This window comes from Cottoperca gobio, chromosome 19 (assembly GCF_900634415.1).
Source record: "Cottoperca gobio chromosome 19, fCotGob3.1, whole genome shotgun sequence".
NCBI lineage: Eukaryota > Metazoa > Chordata > Actinopteri > Perciformes > Bovichtidae > Cottoperca > Cottoperca gobio.
The window spans coordinates 6,532,230-6,552,964 of record NC_041373.1 but is presented as its reverse complement, the minus strand read 5'-3'; the positions used below and the strand labels follow the sequence as shown (position 1 = coordinate 6,552,964).

At 43.5% G+C, this 20,735-nt stretch overlaps 1 protein-coding gene across 1 annotated transcript; it reads left to right on the top strand.

Moving 5' to 3' along the window:
• Nucleotides 1–578: 578 nt before the first annotated feature.
• Nucleotides 579–20,302, top strand: wnt3 (wingless-type MMTV integration site family, member 3). Its single transcript, XM_029456400.1, has 4 exons — nucleotides 579–658; nucleotides 12,933–13,174; nucleotides 16,238–16,503; nucleotides 19,823–20,302. Exons 1-4 carry the CDS (start codon nucleotides 579–581, stop codon nucleotides 20,300–20,302), a joined length of 1,068 nt encoding a protein of 355 aa, XP_029312260.1.
• The last annotated feature ends 433 nt before the right edge of the window (nucleotides 20,303–20,735 follow it).

Sequence of the window (20,735 nt, the reverse complement as noted above, 5' to 3'; positions counted from 1 at the left end):
TACCTCCCTCTCTCATTTCCCTCCCTCCCTCTTTTCACTCTTTCCTTTCTTTTCCACATTACCAGGGGGTGGCGTGTGATTGACAGATGGGAACGAATAATAATTTTTTTTCGTAACCTAAGGCCATCTTCTGTGATTGGCTTGCCAGCTGACATCTCCAAACCTCACCCCCCCCCCCCCCCTGTCTGCCCCCCCCCCCCACCCCACTTTAATATTGGGCCTGTGGATGAGGCATCCTGAGGGAGAAAAAAGTAGAGAGAGAGAAAAAGATATCTACCTTAGGGAAGAACCTCAGAGAGAGGGAGGGAAGGAGAGGACGGGTAGGAGCGTGTGTGCATGTGTGTAAGAGACACTTATTCTCTTAACTACTAGGAGACAGACACACTTTCCTGGCCCGACTCAGAGAAGGGGGGAAAACAGGAGGAAGATTTTTTTTTTTTCAATATCATTTTAATCTTCCCCTCATTCAACAATCAAGCTGCCCTAAAGCTTCTCTTCCTGGAAACTCTTCTTCATTGCCTGCTGGAAGTTCTATGTATTGATCCATTTACCCTCTCACACACTACAAGGCTTACCTCATGGATTTGTATCTGATTGGATATTTGATGTGTGTGTGGTTGTCCAGCTCACGGGTGCTTGGAGGCTATCCCATCTGGTGGTGAGTACAAATCCACAGTTTCAGCATCAGACCCTATAGCCGCATAAAGAGAGAGAGTCTTTTTGGTCAAATGATCATTTCTGAAGGGGCAGAATGTGCACTTTCAGTTGACTGCGTGGAAAAATGTTCTCCGGCCCAGTCCAAAGAATCTTAACCTCAAATACTCGTGCAACGGAAAAGGCTTGCCGTTCTTTTCCCCTCTACACTCAGGTCCATTTATCATTTTGGAGTATGTTGTGATGCAAAGAGGATGAATTTTTAGTTTGGGAATCATTGAATGATTCAAAATGTAGAGCTGTATTTTAAATTTAAGGAATAATACTTTAGCGAGGGGTTGCCATGTTTGTATGAATTGTCAACAGCAATATAAGGTGTAAGGACTTACGAGGCATTTCAACACAACAGTGTAAGTCAGTAAGATCATTCATTATTACATAAATTGCAGATACCGCTCAAGGACGATGACAACGCTGATGTTGTTCATGAAAATTCAACAAAGCCTCAAAAGAGGCTCCTGTTTCTAAACCATAATCAATTTCTTTCTTGAAATACAACCATATAATTTTAGGAGTGCCTCAGAGAGGAGAACAATCATGACTTATAAGATCGGCGTCATTTGGTTTTGTTTGCTATTGTGCGTCACAGTTCTACATTCAGGCCGCCGGCCCCCAAACATGCCGTGAATTCAATCTGAATTGTTTTGGGCTTTTTTTTTGGTATATGTATGATGTATGCGTTGAACACAAAATCTTTGCCACTGTCAAACTTGTAAACAGTTCAAAAAATATTACAAATTTGCAGTCTGCCATGGGGTATCGGCTTTAATTAAATTAATCCTTTTAAAAAAAAGAAAAGAAAACAGTTAAGCATATCATTTTGCTTTTCAATTGCACCACAATTCACCCCCTCCACCACGGATTTGTCAGGAGACAATATGTTTAGGTGCCGCAGGGTTTTATTCTTTGTTAAATTATCCCAGATCGCTTTTGGCACCAGTAACTGAAATTTAGAGGTTTATCTCATTACGAATTCAGCTACATGCAGCTGACCTCATAGCTCCTGGTCTTCCTTTGTAACATAAAGCTTCTATTTTGGAGATATTTGCGTAGGCGTATGACAAAGCTCTTTTGGCTCACAACACAATACTTGTCAGAGCTACTGCACTTTTAGTAGCCCAACTAGCATGTGGTCCCACCATAGTGCTGTCCAAACCACGAGCATCTTCTGGTTTCATTTACAGAGCAGGCAGCTGCCAAGCACACAGGCCACAGGGCTGAAGTGTTAATGGCAAAGAGGACTTTACACCCACTCCTGGCTTCAGCAAGACGCATCAGACAACAGTGACAAAGAGCTTGGGATTCTTCTCTCTGTGAATTACCTGCAGCTGTTCTGTTCAAGGAGCTTACATGACACTGGTATAATGTTCGAACCTCAACAATGCACACCACCTTTGATTTGGGTAACAAATTTTGAAGTGTAGGCTGGGGAAGGGGTTACTGGGAGGGTGGAAAGATGAAAAGCAGAGCCGTAGCTCCAGGAGACTGGGCAGGTGCTGAGGAATGGGTGTCAAACAGCGCTGTCAGTGGCATCACCCCGCGGTGTCGAACAAGTCCAAAAGGAGACAAAATAAGGTGTTGCGTCAAACAAGAGGGTGCCGAGTTTCAGCGAGGGCCCAGGCAGGCTCCTCTCAACTTCTGTCTCAGGGGCGATGACTTGGCCATAAATTCTCCAGCCAAGGTGGGACGGGTTGGAGGGAAGAGCCGTTCTGACTGCTTTATGCCTGGCAGCCTTGCTTTTACAAGATGGGGTGTTGAAAACAAAACAGAGCATAAATAACTCCAGTGATATGCACATATGCATGGACGAAGATGAGGTGTAGTAGAAAGACATAGCAAACTAATGAGGTGGGTTTGGAAAAGGCGAGACTGAGCAGTAAATTGCCTCTTTGAAATGCAAGAATGTTGGGGAAACAGCAGTTTTAAACAACATGGGCAAAATCAAAGTTTGAGAGAATTCATGACATCTTAAAGCTATGCTGTGACCCTACATAATCCCTGGTCTCTGTCCAATTATCTGACAACGCCATCCTCTCTGTGAGGTTGGAAAAGGAAAAAAATATCTGTTCTTGGACTTATTGCTGTGTTTTGCTTTCACCTTTTAACCTACGTTTGAATGATCAAAGAATATCAATATCTAAGAACTTGAGGCTGAGGACTATTATATAATATTCTGTTCTTAACAAACAGCGAGGTTGTTTATAAGAGTCACATATAATATTGTATTAAGCCCGTGTGGGGCTCTGCCAGCCAGCTGTGTGTTTGTGTTCCTTGCGTAAACAGCGGCGGTTGTAAGTGAATGATGACAGTCACTTTCAGCAAGGAATTATCTCAGATGAATTTAGTCCGATAGCAGCCACAGAGCATCGGCAGTGATTATCATATCACACCGCACAGCCAAGAGATGCTTAAATGAAATAAGTGTTATCCTCTTAATCCTCCGTTATCATTACCGTTAAATCAGAGACATCAAACACTTGATGTACATTTTATTTTTACAAGTGTAAATTGCTGCAAATTGTTCTAAACTATCTAAACTAAATTGTGCAACAATCATCATCAGCTTTAATGAGCCATTATTGCAGTCCTGATCAACAAAGGCTTTTATTAATTAGTTTAGTTTAACTTCCACTCATTGAAATGAAACAATATTGGCAGTCTGACAATCTGACTAGGAAACATAACAAATATGAAGCATTCATAACTGCTTCTAAGTAACTCTGTATCAGAAGAACAACAAAAACAAGAAGCACCATTTATTAACAGTGCAGAATAAAACTTTCAAAGGTATTACGCATATAAATACTATTCTACAATAAGCCCTGTGCATTTTTAAAGCTTTCGATGATTCAATTTCAAGATCCTTTAATTAAAATGTAAGGCGTGTATAAGCCTCAATACCGCTTCCTGACTAAAATTGTGTTTGCTGTTTGAAGAACTACTTGTGGCAGTAGCTTCAATAATGTCAGTGGCATACCTCTCGAAAGATCTCACGCAAAGCTATCTAGGTTTACCAAATTGCCCAGTCTATACACAGTCCTTTCCAGTTCAACCTGAGCGGCTTAAATGAGGCTATAGAGTCCATCTCTGGGTCTCAGGAATGTCATTATCTGACTGTGACACCCCCCTCCTCCAATCTTCAATCCAATCTTCAACCCCAAAAACCCCTACCATTGGCAAAGGGATCACTTAAATGATTCTTACTGCGGGAAAATCCTCAATCTGCCGTCTTGTGTGAAAAGATCAAGGATGTTCGGGTATTATTCTCACCAGTGCGGTGGAAGGTAGAGAAAAGAAGAGGAAAGTCCAGAAGAATGTCATTCATAAGAAACCTTAGGGTTCCATTATGAATGGCTGAGGGCCGCCATAGGGCCAGGGTCAAAGGCAATTTTGGGCTAAAGCCAAAGAGAAATGTCTCCACAGAGAGTGACATCCACAGGGATACAAGGAATACACAAGGAGTTAATTCCTCAAAGACATGTATGACTATGTAATATGTTCTAAAGTCCATGGTGGAAGAAGTATTCAAATCTGTGAAAATGCTCCACTGCGAGATGTTTAAGTTTGTACTGATTTTAGCTCATTTATATATTGTTGGGTAGTTAATCTACAGTAGGGGTAAGGTGGGGGAAAGATATAGATTCATGCTAGAATTGAGATTCTTATCTTCTAAGATTCTGAATCGAATATAATTGATTTTTAAAACCCTTTTCTTTGTAACAAAAGAACCTAGATATTGCTAATCCTACACACAAAGTCCAAGTTGTCTCGAGCATTATTGTGTGATGCGCTGGAAAATAAATTACAGTTTTATTTTGTGTACAATTTATTTTAGAAACGTTTCTGAGAAATAAAAAGGCAGCTCGCCGACGCCTACCGATTTCATTCGTGTAACAAGCAGCATTTTATTTATTTAGTAAAACGTGAGTGTTTGATATAACTGTTGCTGTGCTCTGTGTCTCTCTAAAAAGTCATTTTCAACCGTTCCTCAGAAAAACAGCCATGTACTTACAAATGTGTACTTAAGTACAGTACTTGAGTAAATGTACTTAGTTACATTCCACCACTGTCTAAAATGACTAGAACGCTAGCCCTGCAAACATCTTTAGCTGTACTTGTACTGTGAGTGAGAGCACCTTCATGTACTAAAACCAACACGTTACTTCTCAAAATAAACTCACAAGACTGTCGTCACTGAACAAGCATGTGGAATGACATTATCCAGTCAAACCCAGCTAGGCAAGAGGTTCAAAGGAGAGTGGTATTTCAAAGCAGCTAAGGCGAGTTCTAATCTTCACACACTATCAAAGGACATGCAATGTGCTCTTGTAGGAAATGACAAAGTCCCCCAGTGCACAGCTATTAGTTGCAGTAAAACACAGGCCAGGACAGTTCCTCAAAGGGAAAACGGTAACGGCCAGAGGCAAAGAGATCATTAGGGGACACACACGTGTAGAGGCACACACATACACAATATTTAAAGTCTTCATTACCTGGCTGATCTCACCTGTATGGCTTGTTACAGAGGTTTATTATTAGCAGAAAGCAATTTCTCTGACACACAGGGTCAGTGACAGAGATGTGTTGCTCACACCTGTACAAGCCCCCAGGTCACTGACCAGGGCAACCACACAACTAATCAGGACGCAGCGAGGAGAGGATCATTCAGTGTCTCTAACAAATGTTATAAATAATGTCGCTGTTCACCCTCGTCGTGGTAGGGTTGGGTGTCTTTTGAGTTTTTTATTCTGATATATGATTACTGATTTTCAGTACTGATACCATAGTAATAACTTTTTTTCCCAATACTTTAAATTGAGAAATATAACGGTGTTTCTTCAAAACTAATAACAAGCAGCCTTACAAGTACATTCCCTAAAAAAGAAATCAGGAATAATCAAAGCGTATGTGACCGAGATTGCCCAGACGTTGGATGCCAGCTTTAGGAACATTGATGTACGACACCAAGCCCTATTGAGGGATACAAAAGTAGAAGCAAAAACATGCATGACAGTTGATTTTATTATGATCGGACATGCCTGTGAGTGAAATATCTGCAGACTGACAAGTTCGGTTCAACCCCAACAATGTAGAGCACCACAGCGGAGTTTTTCCCAAGTTACCTCAGCGTGCAAAAGTCAACAGCAATTAGGTTTTTTAACTACTTTCAAACACACTATGTGGTGTTTGAAATTGCCACAAAGAAATTCCAGGCATACAATGTACAATTCCAGACAATCCACTACGAGTTATGATTTGCATAGGATGCATTACTGCTAACAATTCAAGCAGCAGTGCCAACAAGCTGCCCCTAATGAGCAGTGGCAGGGAACAATGCACTGTTTGAGTTGTGGTTCATTCACACAGTCCCTCAAGACTCTCATTCAAACAAGCTCTGTCCTCTCAAGACAACAGATGAGACTCTGTCGTGTCCACCTACAGACAGGACACCAAGCTTCCAGTGTGACGCGCATTTGTCAGTGCCTTGTACTCTCCTCTTGTGTGTGCAGAGCTACTGCCGCTCTCATTCACTTTCTGACAAGCAGGTTCACAAGTTTACACCCTGTTCAGTTTCCTTCTTCACGTCTCCATACTCGTGACTGCAGGGCCTCCTTGTCCCAACTCCACACTCTCTGTAACAGTCTGCAGAGAGGGGAAAGGAGGGGAGGCAAAGGAGGTAAAAAAGAACAGGTTGGAACATTTTTCAGGGGTCCTGTCATTTTTTATCTGATCAGCCAGGAGCTGTTGGACTACAAATCAAAAGTGTGCCAAAGAAAAACAGAAGACAACAAAACACAGACAGGAGCTTTGCATTCCAGCCTCCACCAGGAAAAGTCCCATCCTCGGGCAAAGCCGGCAACTTTCCTTGGCCCACTTACTCTCTTTCGAGTGCCTTTATCTCTCTGCAGACTCTGTTGTGGGATTTATAAATGAAATGTTCTCAATGCACGTCTTTTACTGCTCTGCCAGGGCCTCATTTAGCAACACTATGTCCTCCAGGCAAATCTGACAAGTTGAGCTGCGGCGTCAACATATAGAGGTAAATTAGAGGTAGATTAGAGTTTAATGCAAACAATATTCTCCCAGCCTGTTACTGCAGAGGCCTTTTCAGGAGCCTGGCTCTGACAGAGGAAGTGACAGCACACACTCAGGAGGACTCAGCGCTTCAGGCACAAACCCAGCAAAAGTAACATTATTAATTTCTCTTTAATGAAATAAGTTAACTTGTTCAGACATGGCTGAAAAACGACTGGCAACCATCGTCAATAATGGCAAATACATTGGAATGCAATATCATTTTATCAGATATGAAGCTAATATTAAATCTGGTACTAAACATTGCACAATATACAATTTATTATTAATCGTCACCGCAATGTCAACTTGAGCAATAAACACATGGCAAAAGACTGCGATATTGTTTTAAGTAGTAGAAAACTGCACTATGCAACTGTAAAAATGTAACCATCCTTTTTTTTTTATTAGTTTTTTTTGTATTCAGTTCAATGTTGAATATAAGAATGTTGGATTATTTTTTTATTCAACAAGCAGTTTGCTGCAGTATACTGAAAGCAGCAGAAATACAGTTAAATATCTGTTAAGTTATATTGTTGTCGCAATATTCAATATTTTGCATATTTTCCTCATGCAGCCCTACCAAAGACTGAATCCTTTCAAATCCCACAGTTAGCTGTATTTTCTTTTAGACAACTGCAAGTAACTGAAAATATAATAAAGTTCATATTTAAGAAATAAATATTTTGTATAGGAGATCAAAGATTTGATCCTTGTATTTGATTAACTTTGAACCTCTGCGCAAACAAGGTGTAGTTAAATACATCGTCAGCATTAAGTCTGCTCTTGACCTGAAAGCAGAAGCCGGAGAGTGTTCCAACTTGTGATGAAACATAATGGAAAATTATATCATCATGTGTCAGCAGTTTTCAGCATGTCCTGCAAGAAGGGTGCATGCCTGGTACAAGATGAACGCTTTTACAATGTTTGCCGTATGAGCAATACGAATGAGGCATCCCACCTCTTGCCATCATCTTAGTGCTCACCTTGTTGGAAGTCGGAACTTACAAGTAGCTACACAACTATGTAGCTCACGCTGCCTTCATACATGCATGCAGGTTTCCATGAGTCTTTGAACAGTGCCTAAGGAATAATGCATGGAGGGATGGATTGTGACAGGCTCTCTAATCCTTCGCTTCACCCCCATACTTTGGTTGCCACTTCAACACTCCAATTTGTCCTGAATTACAAACCACTAAAAACTTCAGTCAGAAAAACCTGAACTTAAAACATATTTAAATTTGTGCCTTTCTTACTATTGCTCAAGGCTGATAATTTCACATGAATCAAGTGCTGGAAACCAACAAAGTTCCCTGTACTAAAGTCCAATGTTGAGATACCGGTATTTATAAATTAAGTATTTCCAATTGCTGTTTCTTTAAACTTGTACTCCACTACATTTTAGAATGAAATATTGTACTTTTTACTCCACAACATGTATTTAACAGCTATAGGACTAGTTATGTTTTGCAGGTCGTTTGAGAACACTTACCACGGTTTTGAATACATGTCCAGATTCTTCAAAGATTCCTCTAACTGCTAGGATAGAGAAGATGAAGAAGCAAAGTTTTCCACACTCTGACCAAAGATGGCAGCCGCAAGTGACATATTTAACATTTATTTTATAGTTAAACGTGTCTGCTGTTCTCTTTATTCATCCATGGTATGTTACATTGTCAACACATGGTCCATGTTTGACTTAAATAAAGTTGTACAAAATGTTAAAAAAATATTTTATTTTTGTACAAACACATACAATCATGAGAAATAACAATGTAGATATTTGTACTTTATAATTCAAATAATTTAAAATGTTGGTGAAGTGTTGCACAAGACGAGCAAGGAAGAGAGTGCATGCTCATCAATCATCAATAAAAAAGTCTCAAATGTAAAAATGATATGAGAAGCACACTCACTAAGCAACATCAAAACCTTAAAGAAAAGAAAATGCATGAAATGATTCTCTAAAGAAATGTAAAACCTCTGTTGACCATCACATGTACAATGTGCGTGCTCATATGCCAGGTTATGCAAAATGTTTTCACAGCTAGGTTAGGACCAGGAACCAAAACAGTGTTAAAGGCCAACAACGGGTTTGCCCCATAGACGTAGATTGATTCATTTAGCTTTCCTCACTTTAAAGATAAGCAGCAACTCCGACAAGATATTAAAGTTCACGTGACTGTACACTCCGAGAATGAGCAAGCACTTGATCATGATGACTTTGATTAATGAGGAAAAACCATCCGGAGATCAGCACCCCGTTTCTTAGATACTTGTATACGGACCCTGGTCGTGAACTCCAAACTGTTTCTGTAGGCTGAATGCTGAAGGCAGTGAGGTCAGATGTCATGTTCTGCTCAACAGGTTCAGGGGGTCACCTGGTACTTTTTGTGCCTCTGGACATTGGAGGCTGTCACACAAAAGAAAGCTCATCTGTGCACAGACATGTGCTACACACTGACCCCTGTAATGCAGACCTCCCACACTAGCAGCTGCAACATATTTCTGACTGTGCTCCTCAGAGACAGAATAATTCCTGCGAGATGCTGCCACTTTACTTCTCTACCCCAGCACCAGAGTGTTGATTGTATTGCATTGGGAGTGGTTGAGTTAAAAGTTTTTGTTGACAGTGTTTCTTGATTGCGTGAATTTCCACTCTTCAGCAAGGTGTGTGGTGGAATCCCTTTGTTTCCTCTGCTTCATTTATGTGGTTTCCAGCGGCCCGTCATACTTTCACATCAGCCCAGTTTAGTTACTGAGAAAACCCCCAACCAAGCTGTAAACCCCCCAGGCCAGTAGAGGCCCCATACGGACCTGCCTGGGCATGCACCTGCCAAGCCCTGCCGTTCGCTGCTGCTCTGCTGCTTGTCTCGTCCCCTGCAGCAGATTCCCCCGGCATTCTGCCTCTGTGGAGGTCTCTGCGTCTGCTGCTCCCTCACTCGGTTGAGACACGTTGCTCGTGGCTTCCGAGAAGTGAGGCAAAGCAGGCTGGATCAGCATGTGGTCTGCATGCATGCGTCTTATGTGTGTGTCTGTTTGCACGATACGCCTCATAACCCCTCAGGGTTAAGACTCTCATTAGCACCTAGCCAAAAAGATATCCCTTTCATCTCATCTGTCCATATGGATCAAGTGAGGCACATCCTTTGCAAACAAAGACAAATCGGCTGGCAGATCCACAGCCTGTAGTCTAAACATGCTATGTCCACCACAAAGTCCCATGCGGTTAGCTAATTGATTCCATCAGAAATCTCAAATTCACTGGCTAAGCGTGCATGTCAGAGTGGTGGGCAAGCGGTTCAGCTGTCCTGAATAGAACCTGAAATATAGCAGAGGTTGGCACGGCGGTCTAAATACAGAGATATCTCAAGAGAGATTTTCCTTTGAGTTAACTCACTGATGTTGTTGGGGAGCATTTGACACCAAGGTTCAAATTCAAGCTCCGTGCAGGGCATCACCTACTCTGGTCCACCCCATGACTGAGAGATTAATGGGCAGTAACCGAGCTAGCAGACAGTGTAATTAAGGCCCTTAGTCACTCAGTCACCAGACAGAGTGAAGTCAGCAACACTTGAACTCAGTGATGTTGGTGGGATTGGGACTGGCAGATGAGCTAATGTGGCTGCCTTCGCTTGGGTAAACTCGAGGCAAGAACATGAATGAGATTGATGAGCACTATCAAATTACTGCATGGGAACATAAAATTGGGCAAAACAGCATTTTTAGGTTTGAATTATTAAGTTGGATATGAAAGAGAAAAGACTTATTTTTCCTTTTGCATAGCAGTGTTTGAGAGTTTTTTTAAATACCTTACGTAACTGAGCTTTCCTCGAGGAGCTGAGATCAGATAGGGTTTCATACTAAGAATTGTTTGTTGTGTATCAGTGTCAGTCAAGAAGCTCCTGCCAACAACACAAGTGGCTTATATCTGATTATGTGATAATCATATATTCCATTACACCAGCTGTAAAAGCAAAACAACTCAGCCTCATGTCTCAGTGTGTAAGCTCCGCTGGCAACCCTTGATACCTGCGAGCCTGCTGCAACAATGCTCACCTGAGATCAAAAACAGTGTTTGTGAGGGGAGGAGGGTGTTGGGAGGTGGGGGCAGGGTTTTGGTTGTAGCCATATGTAAGAAAGCAAAAGCGCACATGAGCTGTGAACCTATCTAAGGGGGGGGGGATTTCTTTTCTCCCCCTGTGACTTCAATGGCTTGACTTTTGTGTTGGGGTGGGGCACTGCACTGCACTCATCTGTCAGTGGCTGCTGTAATTGGGTTGCGCCCTGCGGGGTTCCTGAGGTCATCCTGAGTGGCGCTCTGATATGAACAGCGTCAATTGTTCCCCCGTGATCCTCTCATGGCCTTCAGCGCCACGTTGGCCCTCCAGACTCGGCCAAGTGCTGGAGAGTCTGCTCAACATTGGTAGAGCTCTTCTCTCAGAGCTGTTGGCAGCACATCGTCACCCTGTGAACACCCGAATCACACACATCTATTGTAAAGCAATCATCTCTTTAAAGGAATATTTCACCCACAAAATGACCATTTGTATATCAACTACTCACCCCATGTCACCTTGAAGAACATATGACATCCTACAGTAAATGCATGACCTTCTGGAAGAAACCGCACAGTTTAGTTTGAGCTTGTCATAACAAAAAGCGTGTTAAAACATGGACATGGCAAACATATTTTCTCTCCCACTCTCTCACTATTATTTCAAGAGAAATAGAAAGCAATTAAAATTAATTACCTGAATGAAACTATAATGGTTTCTGGCATCACAAGCTGATCTTGGTTGTCTCGGTTGTGGTGATTAATCCCTGCTTAGACACATCTGCAGGAGGTTTCTGGCACATATGTTCAGATATGCTGTTTTTGTCCATCACCAGTAAGCCCAGCTGTAAACATTGTCATTCTTATCAAATCAGCTACAGAGGAAAACCGCAAATTAATGATTGAACTGCAGAGGCAGGTGTTTTCATGTATTTGAAATTGTATCAGGGGGCTTTTCCCAACCTAAGCAGACAGGTTCGTGTGTGCTCTCTGTTAGATCAGCAGCTCTGTGTATGCTAACAAGTGGGAACACTTTGAACAGTCAGTACTAATAGCTTATATCCCTGCCCTGAAGTGGGCCTATTAGACCCCCCTCTCCTGGTGGAGAAAAAAAAAGAGACAAAAGAGCTCTTAGTATAAACTACATTAAACATATAAGTCAATAAAACACTCCAGTATGAATAACTGCACTGTCACAAAGCTACACTTTCAACCTGAGATCAATGAACACAGAAGAAGAGGCCTCCCTGGCAGGTCACCATCATTGAGTTTAGCGAAGGCACAGACTTGTACTGTGAGGCAAACAGTCTCACTTCCCACATCCTATGAAATTGTAAAAGCACTAGTTCTGGGTATCATTTGCTGATACACACTGAGCACAATGTCTGATACCATACTTTGAAAGATAAAACACAAGAAGCCAAAGTCTTTGAATGTTAAATGTTGTCTAACCACAAGAAGCAGTACGAGAATGTGCTCGCAATAAAATGTAATAAAGATGATTGATTGATTCAGCACTATGTTGTTGAAATAAATATAGAATGATGAAGTTTGTGTGCAGTCCTTCTTCAACCCAAATAAAATCCTAAAAAAATGGCAAAATGTTTATATAAATCAGGAACTATCTGGCCAATGAATGTCCATCCCTCGAGATTAATTAGGTTTATCTTACCTTATTTTATCTTACAAAAGGATGTCTCATCTGACCAGACATTCCAATGTCCGATTTGACTACTTGACAGTTGTTTTGTGCTATGGGATACTATAAACAAATATATTGAGGTACAATATAAACCCTTAAATGCAAAGAATAAGAAATGTGATTAGATTTAACCTAAATTGAGCCCTTGTTTTGCCGTGATGGCCTGGTTGTGGTGATAAACTTGTTTAGATCATGTTGCAGTTCTTTTGATTTCGAGTCCACTAGTATGCTTAAACGCACAATGTCATTCTCTGCCACTAGGGTTCTCTCAGTCAAAACAATAACAAAAGATGGTTACATATTATACCGATGACACAGATACAGAGATTTGTTTATGTCCCGCAGATCTCACCTAATGCTGCTCCCCCTCTCTGTGTGTTGCAGGTCCCTGGCCCTTGGGCAGCAGTACTCGTCTCTGGGCTCCCAACCCATCCTGTGTGGCTCTATCCCGGGCCTGGTGCCCAAGCAGCTGCGTTTCTGTCGCAACTACATAGAGATCATGCCCAGTGTTGCAGAAGGTGTCAAGCTGGGGATCCAGGAGTGCCAGCATCAGTTTAGGGGCAGGCGATGGAACTGTACCACCATCAAGGACAACCTGGCCATCTTCGGCCCTGTGCTAGATAAAGGTAACTTACCTACAAGTGCTCGTTTAGAAAAAAGCCTTTTGTAACAATGTAAATATGTATCTAAGGCTTAAAAATAATTGTGATCTCAATGATCTGTGCCCAACAGCTTGCGACTTTAAAAACCATGGTTGAGGCTATTACAGGCTGTTACAAAACATACACCCTATGGCTCAGCACTGCCTGTTCTCTGGGCTTTTGCTGACAACTATGGCAATTACAATAATATACACCTTTCCTGGCTGCAGTTAGAAATGAGCTCAGGTACATTATTCAATTTCCATCCATCTTCACCTTCAGTATCGCAGTTGTCTTCAGACTGAGTGACTTCTTTTTCGGTTTTCCCAAAGGTGTTTACATTCTCATGCATGAAAGAGAGTCAGCGCGGTAAATGTATCAACAAAGCCTGACAAGTAGGGCTGATATACTGGAGACATCCATCAGGCGCTTCACACAGCAGAATACTAATTGTAAAATATCCCCACACTAACTGTGTCCTTTAAACAATCCCACTAAACTTGAGAGTGGTGGAACAATAGGCACAGGTGTCCCGCTCAAGGCCTAATTATAAAGGTAGAAGTTTGTGTGTCGTGAGTGAGGCTGCTGATTAGAAATGAATTACCCTGTGTGTCAGAGGGGAAGGAATCTGGGCAGAAATGGGCAGTGTGAGCAGTCCAAGCTCCTCAGTCAAATAAAAGGGAGAGGGGAGGCCAAATGAGATTACAGGCAATAGAAAAGGGCCGGGGGGCTCCGCAAAACCCCTACTGTGCATGAAGACCAGTGCGCGCCTCACACAGTCCAGCTCCCACGGACGCCCCATTCACACGCCCTTTTGACTCTGTCATGAAAACAGGCTGAAAGGGGATCTCTCCCAACCTAGCCCGGGTGTGCAGTTTGGGATAGGGAAGCAAATGAAGGAAGGAAGGAAGGAAGGAAGGAAGGAAGGAAGGAAGGAAGGAAGGAATTAAAAGGAAGGAATTAAGGAAGGAATTAAGGAAGGAAGGAAGGAAGGAAGGAAGGAAGGAAGGAGAGAGTCTCACTTTGGGAGTGATGAATGGAAAAGTTTGAGTTAGGGAACGGAGAGCTACCAACCACCAGCCCCAGCCACCTTAAGCTGCGTATTGGCCATGGTGGTGCAGTTGGTGGATGCCTGGAGGAAGTGGGGGTTGAGCTTCTGTGGTGGGTGGTGGTGTATGGGATTTCAGCTCAGGGTGTTGGCGGAGGGGTGGCTGGAGAGAGAGGGGGGTTAGGGAGTTTAGGGAATGCCAGCTCCGGGCAGAGCGGGGCTGTGGGGGCGCGAGTCGCTGGGCCCTTTGTGTGGATAATACAGTGTGACACAAGGGAAACAAAGGCGGATTGATGGACCCAGCAGGTAGCAGAAGCAGCGCTAGCCATGGCTAACAGCCAGAGCTCCAGGGGCCCAGGGCTCACAGGCCCCTGTTGTGGAGGGCCCAGTGAGGCTTGCCAGGGCGAGCAGGGATGCCCAACCTGAGGACGGAGTGTCATCCAATCATGCAAGGACTCATGGGGATTTAGATCAACACTGTATCCAGAACCAACTTTAAAAGTCTGTTAAAAGCTGCTCAGCTCTGTACTCACTGACCATGAATTTTATCTTTTGGTCTTCATGTCGGGGTCATTGTTGCAGCTATAGTAGCTTTGTATAGTTTAAAGCTATAATCTGGCATTCATCTTTTAAACTGTACATGGTCCCTTTTATGAACGATGAAATTATAGTGTTTCTAGACACACAAGAGTTTAGTTAGTTTTTCATTGTTTAGATTTAATAATAAAAGAACATATTGTTAACATATTAGTTCAGTTTGTATTGTTATTTTTCAAATATTACTGAATATAGTTGTGATTTACAGTATTTCAGCTCCAGCTTTACATTTTCACAACTAAAGACCACATCAGATGATCCATCTGACCTTCCACCCTGTGAGTTATAAGCATTAATACCCTTAGAAATGTCAAACAAAAATGTCCAACATAAAAAGGTATTTTGTTTTGTAACTATGCTTGCAGATACTTTCAAGATGGGAAAATATGACTAGTCTCCAGCAAAACATAAGCAAACTTTATCTGTGGCTTGTAAAGTAGTCTGAACGGGCTTCGAAAGCCTCATTGGCAGCAGAATTGGTGAGGAATTTCTGGCTTTAGTGACCACTGTGGTCGGCAGACTACGGGTTTAATTCTCTGGTCGTGTTCGTACAAATTTTAAAAAACTCAAATCACGCAATTGTATGTATCAGAAACTCAGGCCACTCAATGCTCTTGAGAAGTCAAGCCACTGCTTAAGGACACCTCCCCTTACTGTGTGTGTGTGTGTGTGTGTGTGTGTGTGTGTGTGTGTGTGTGTGTGTGTGTGTGTGTGTGTGTGTGTGTGTGTGTGTGTGTTACACAGCTAGTGGAGTGTAATGGGTGAGCCATGGTAAGTGTGCTGTGATTGTGAAACAATGGTGTCTGGTTACATAATAAGCTGTTGCCTTCAAAGGAGGCGTAACTCCATCCTTCAGTGTAAAAAAGAAACAGGCCGACACACTGCTAGGTTTCACCAGAAGGCCTTGGGCCCGGGTAGGAGAAGGGGGGGGGGGGATGACAACATTCCTGAAACACTATCCAGATGCAAAACAGCACACCTCAGGGATGACAGGAGGTCACTGAGATCCCACTGAGCGTTAGGCCCTCCTGACACAACCACAATGGGCTGATGTCACTGCAGGGACTCTTTTTTATTTTTTTGGCTCCTTCATGTGTCCTGTAGTATGTGCTTCCTCATCGATGATTATATGGTAAATACTGTGAGCTATGTTTACATATTCTAAATTAAATGAGAGTTCAAGTTTTTCCTTCCATATAAGGTTTCTTGTTTTTCGCAGTGGTACATAAATGCCTTCTCAAAGAAGAAATCCTGTGTTAAAAGGTTATTGCCTGGAGGTATCCCTTTCAATACTTCAGTCTGGATGTTGGCAGCAGTAAAAGATTGCCTTGTCCATGTTAAACACAAGATTGACACACTCTATCTCTCTCTTCTCTCCGTCTGTCTTCATCCGTCCCTCTCAGCAACCAGAGAATCAGCGTTTGTCCACGCTATAGCTTCAGCAGGCGTGGCGTTTGCAGTGACGCGCTCCTGTGCCGAGGGCACGTCCACCATGTGCGGCTGCGACTCCCATCACAAGGGACCTCCCGGTGAGGGCTGGAAGTGGGGCGGCTGCAGTGAGGATGCAGAGTTTGGGGTGCTGGTGTCCAGGGAGTTTGCAGACGCCAGAGAGAATCGTCCAGACGCCCGCTCCGCGATGAACCGACACAACAACGAGGCAGGACGCACGGTAAACACATTAGACACATGGGAAAAATGTGCATGGATGTCTTGCTAGGTTTATGTATTCCATATTAATATGCACAACATGGCCAAAGGGGCATATATCTGCTGCTACAACAGCCTCAAATCGTCTGGAAAGGCTTTCCGCAAGATTCTGTGGAAGGTATTTCTGCAGGGATTTGCTCCCATTTAGCCACAATGGCATCAGTGAGGTCCAACAGGAGGCTGCTGATCAGTACTGGCTCACCGTCAGTGTTCAGGTTCATCTTAAAGGTGTTGGATGGGGTTGACACAGGACTCAAATCCTTCCACACCAAACTGGGAAAACCATTTCTTTATGGAGATGGCCTTCCGTACAGGGGTATTGTCATGTTGAAACAGGCAAGGGTCAACAAACACAAACTGTCGACACAAAGCTCACCCAGCTCGTAAAATAACAACGATTGGTCACACCCCTTGGCGTCTGATACCGTGGCACTAGGCACCCCTAAGGATCTGTATGAGACGCACCAGGCTTTCAACTTACTCCAAGGTAAACCCATCAGCAGCAATAGACGCTCAGAGCAACTACTCTGCGCCTCTATTCGCTCCATCCGTGTCGGGAGGAGGTTGGAGTCGATGGATGGGTACTTTTCCTGCATGAAACAAGACATATTTTAAGTTATGTACGTAAGTTAATTTACGTAACAAACCTAACTTACGTCCTGTAGCCAGGTAGTTCTTAACTTACGCTCATAACTTAAGTTACGTAACAATTATACTCATTTAAACCTTAACCATGATCTTTTCCGAAATAAATTAGTTTTGTTGCAAGCGACGCCAAGGGGTACCCAGTGCGTTAAAAAGTGAAGGAGACTTGACCAAGCGTCCCTATGTGACGAGTTGGGAATGAAAGCCGGTGTCCACGCACAATAGGAAGTGGACAGGGGAGTTAGTCCACGCACAATAGGAAGTGGACAGGGGAGTTAGTCCACGCACAATAGGAAGTGGACAGGGGAGTTAGTCCACATACTGATTACCACAAGACTGAAGTGATGAGACAGCAGTGGTTCAATATGCTAAACTACTCCATCAAGTTTCATGACAACTGGGTCACTAGTTTTTTCCGTAATCCTGCTGACAAACAAACAAACCAAACCGAAAACATAACCTTCATGGCAGAGCTAATTAGACGACCTCAGCGCACATTGTACGATGTAGCAAAAGGGGAAAACAGAAACAGAGATGCAGTAAACAATGGATAACGACCTGACTGGCGTGCAAAGGGAGAGGATTCATCCAGGCAACATTACAGTTTGGGATTACTAATTGTTCATGTGACGGGCAGGGATTTGGTATTTGACTTGTCCTCACATTTCTGAGTTTCCAGCGAAAAATGAGCACTTGACTTGACTGGTTAATTACTCATCTAAGCAACAGCCTCCCGCCCGCTTCGCGCCCCCACACCTCGCCTTTCATGCCTTGCATCCCAATGAAAAAATTCCCTGACAGTCAAATAACCCCAGTGAGTTGAGGAGGAAAAGAAGGAAATCAGCTCAGACTTAAAACATCACTGGCTGCTGTCACCGCTCTGAAAAAAATTGGCTCCCCGGCTGCTTGCTGAGGGGCAAATGGAGGGACCACACGGCAACAAGACAGCCCTTTGATCTGAGCATACAGGAGCAGCCAGGGAGACCACAGGAGCTAACTGAACAGCAGTACTGTCAGGAGTCTCCTCTCCACCTGGCCCTCTCACGCTCCATTATTTAGCCCCGGGGCTCTCTGGGACTTGATGTTGGCATGACAAGCTCACAGAGTGATGTCACTTCTAGTCCCCCTCCCCTACACACACACACACACACCTGCCCCCACTCTCCCCTTCCTCAGCCAGAGGTGCCACAGCCACCTGCCTTCCGCCCCAGCTGGGGGAATTCTGCAGCTAAATATAGCTGTTGAATTAAAGCACAACCAAATCAAAACACAAAGGTATAATAAGCCCCCACGGCAGCACACTCATGATGTGAGCCAGTGACTTCAGAGAGAATTAGCAGCAGCAGCCGAGCCTCTGTACTTCACAGCTGCCTGACACTTAAATAAATTGCAGCCAGTGGCATATTGTTTTTCTTGGCCTGCTCGTCTTCAGTGGTTTTGTTAGTCTGAGTTGCTTAATTTCCTGTGAATTTCTGACCATAAAAATTCCCGCAGATCTTGCTTGATGGGGACTGACTTCACTGACTCACAAGCACTGAGTCACTTATCAAATTAGGACCAGCACATTCAAGTTAATTAAAGGAGAACTCCACCCAAAGTCTACCTTTTCAATATCAAATTCTCACCGCCTGTAGGCTTTGAAGGTTTGTAGCTTGCTTTCTTCCCAGAGGATGGTGGGTGTAGTCAGTTTGAATTCACAGCAGTTTAAGGGGATTCCAGTGGTAACAGACACAGCAAACAAATGTCAAAACGTCCATAGACACTTCTCACCACCACACTCCAAAAGCTCTGCCAAAATAAGTGTATTTAGCGATTTATTGGCTAAGGCAGAAGTGGTCTATGCATTTAAGAAGTTATATTCTATATCTTTGTGTAACGACTCTGGATTGCCATTGGAATTCCTTGTAACTGTAAATCCAAGCTTCAGAGCCACCATTAAAGCCTACAGGCAGTGACTCTTTACACTCAAGATTTATTTTTAGTCGAGTCTTGCTTTAAAGGATCAGGAAAATGGGTTATGAAAGCTTACAAGTTGGCTGCTTGCCAGGCTGATAAATAGCTTTACTAAGGCTATGTTCACACTGGAAGCTCAATTCAGATTTATTGCAGAGATCAGATTCTTTTTGTTTGGCTGTTGACATAGTTTTTGTTAATGTGGCCAAGACCAGATTCCAGTGTGAACTGGTCACGGTCTGGAACTGACCCGTAGGCTAAGTGCACTTCCCACGCTGAAGTCAGCGTTTACGCTTTCATATATAAGTTCATGAGCAGTGGAATAATATTATATAATAATGATTATTATTATGAAATCTAACACCTCACTCTCCGTTCACTGACTGAATTCTGATATGACTGAGGTCGCATTGCAAATAAATCTGACCTGTATCAGATTTGATCCGATTAGAATTGAAAAGATCGGATTCCATGCGTTTACACGGTTTTATATTTAAAAAAAACAGATCTGAGATATGCACACAAAATAAATCAGATTGGGTCACCTTTGCCTTCAGTATGTAGCCTAAGTTGTACATGCTTTTTATTCCAACCAGGAAATTTAAGCAAGTCCAGTTTAGAACCAATATAGGCTTTAAACCTTCATACAAAGTGAACATAAAAGTGTCTTCTGTGTTTCTCAGACCATCCTCGACCACATGCACCTGCGCTGTAAATGTCACGGCCTGTCAGGAAGCTGCGAGGTGAAGACGTGCTGGTGGGCGCAGCCGGACTTCCGCATGCTGGGCGACTACCTGAAGGACAAGTACGACAGCGCCTCAGAGATGGTGGTGGAGAAGCACCGCGAGTCACGAGGCTGGGTGGAGACCCTGCGAGTCAAGTACAACTTCTTCAAGCACCCCACCGAGCGCGACCTGGTCTACTATGAGGGCTCGCCAAACTTCTGCGAGCCCAACCCGGAGACCGGCTCCTTCGGGACGCGCGACCGAGCCTGCAACGTGTCTTCGCACGGCATCGAGGGCTGCGACCTGCTGTGCTGCGGCCGCGGCCACAACACCCGGACTGAGAAACGCAAAGAGAAGTGTCACTGCATCTTCCACTGGTGCTGCTACGTCAGCTGTCAGGAGTGCGTGCGTGTCTACGACGTCCACACGTGCAAGTGAGAGAGGACTGTGCTTTCAGACAAACTGGACTACAAGTGCTGCCCACCCACCCTTCAACTCCCCACCTCCTGCACGACTTCCCTGCTTCCCCAGACACAGACACAAACATATTCATCAGCACACACACTCAGGCCCTAATGGGCAATGGCACATCAGCTATGGATACTTCTAGACCTTTTTTTTTTGTATAAACCCTGCCCGAGAATCTGTCTTCCAAACCACTACCACCATTTCCATAAAGTCTGAGCAGAAAGCGTCCTGTGTTGACCTGACTGATCTCTAGTCCGAGGAGTTGTGCCACTTTCCCCTGCAGCATTGGGCCCCTCCCACCCCCCTTGTCTTTATTTATTTCCCCCCTCCATGCCAACACAATGTTTGTGGCATGTACATTAACACTTTTTACCTGTGAGATAAATGCAGTAAAAAAAAAAAA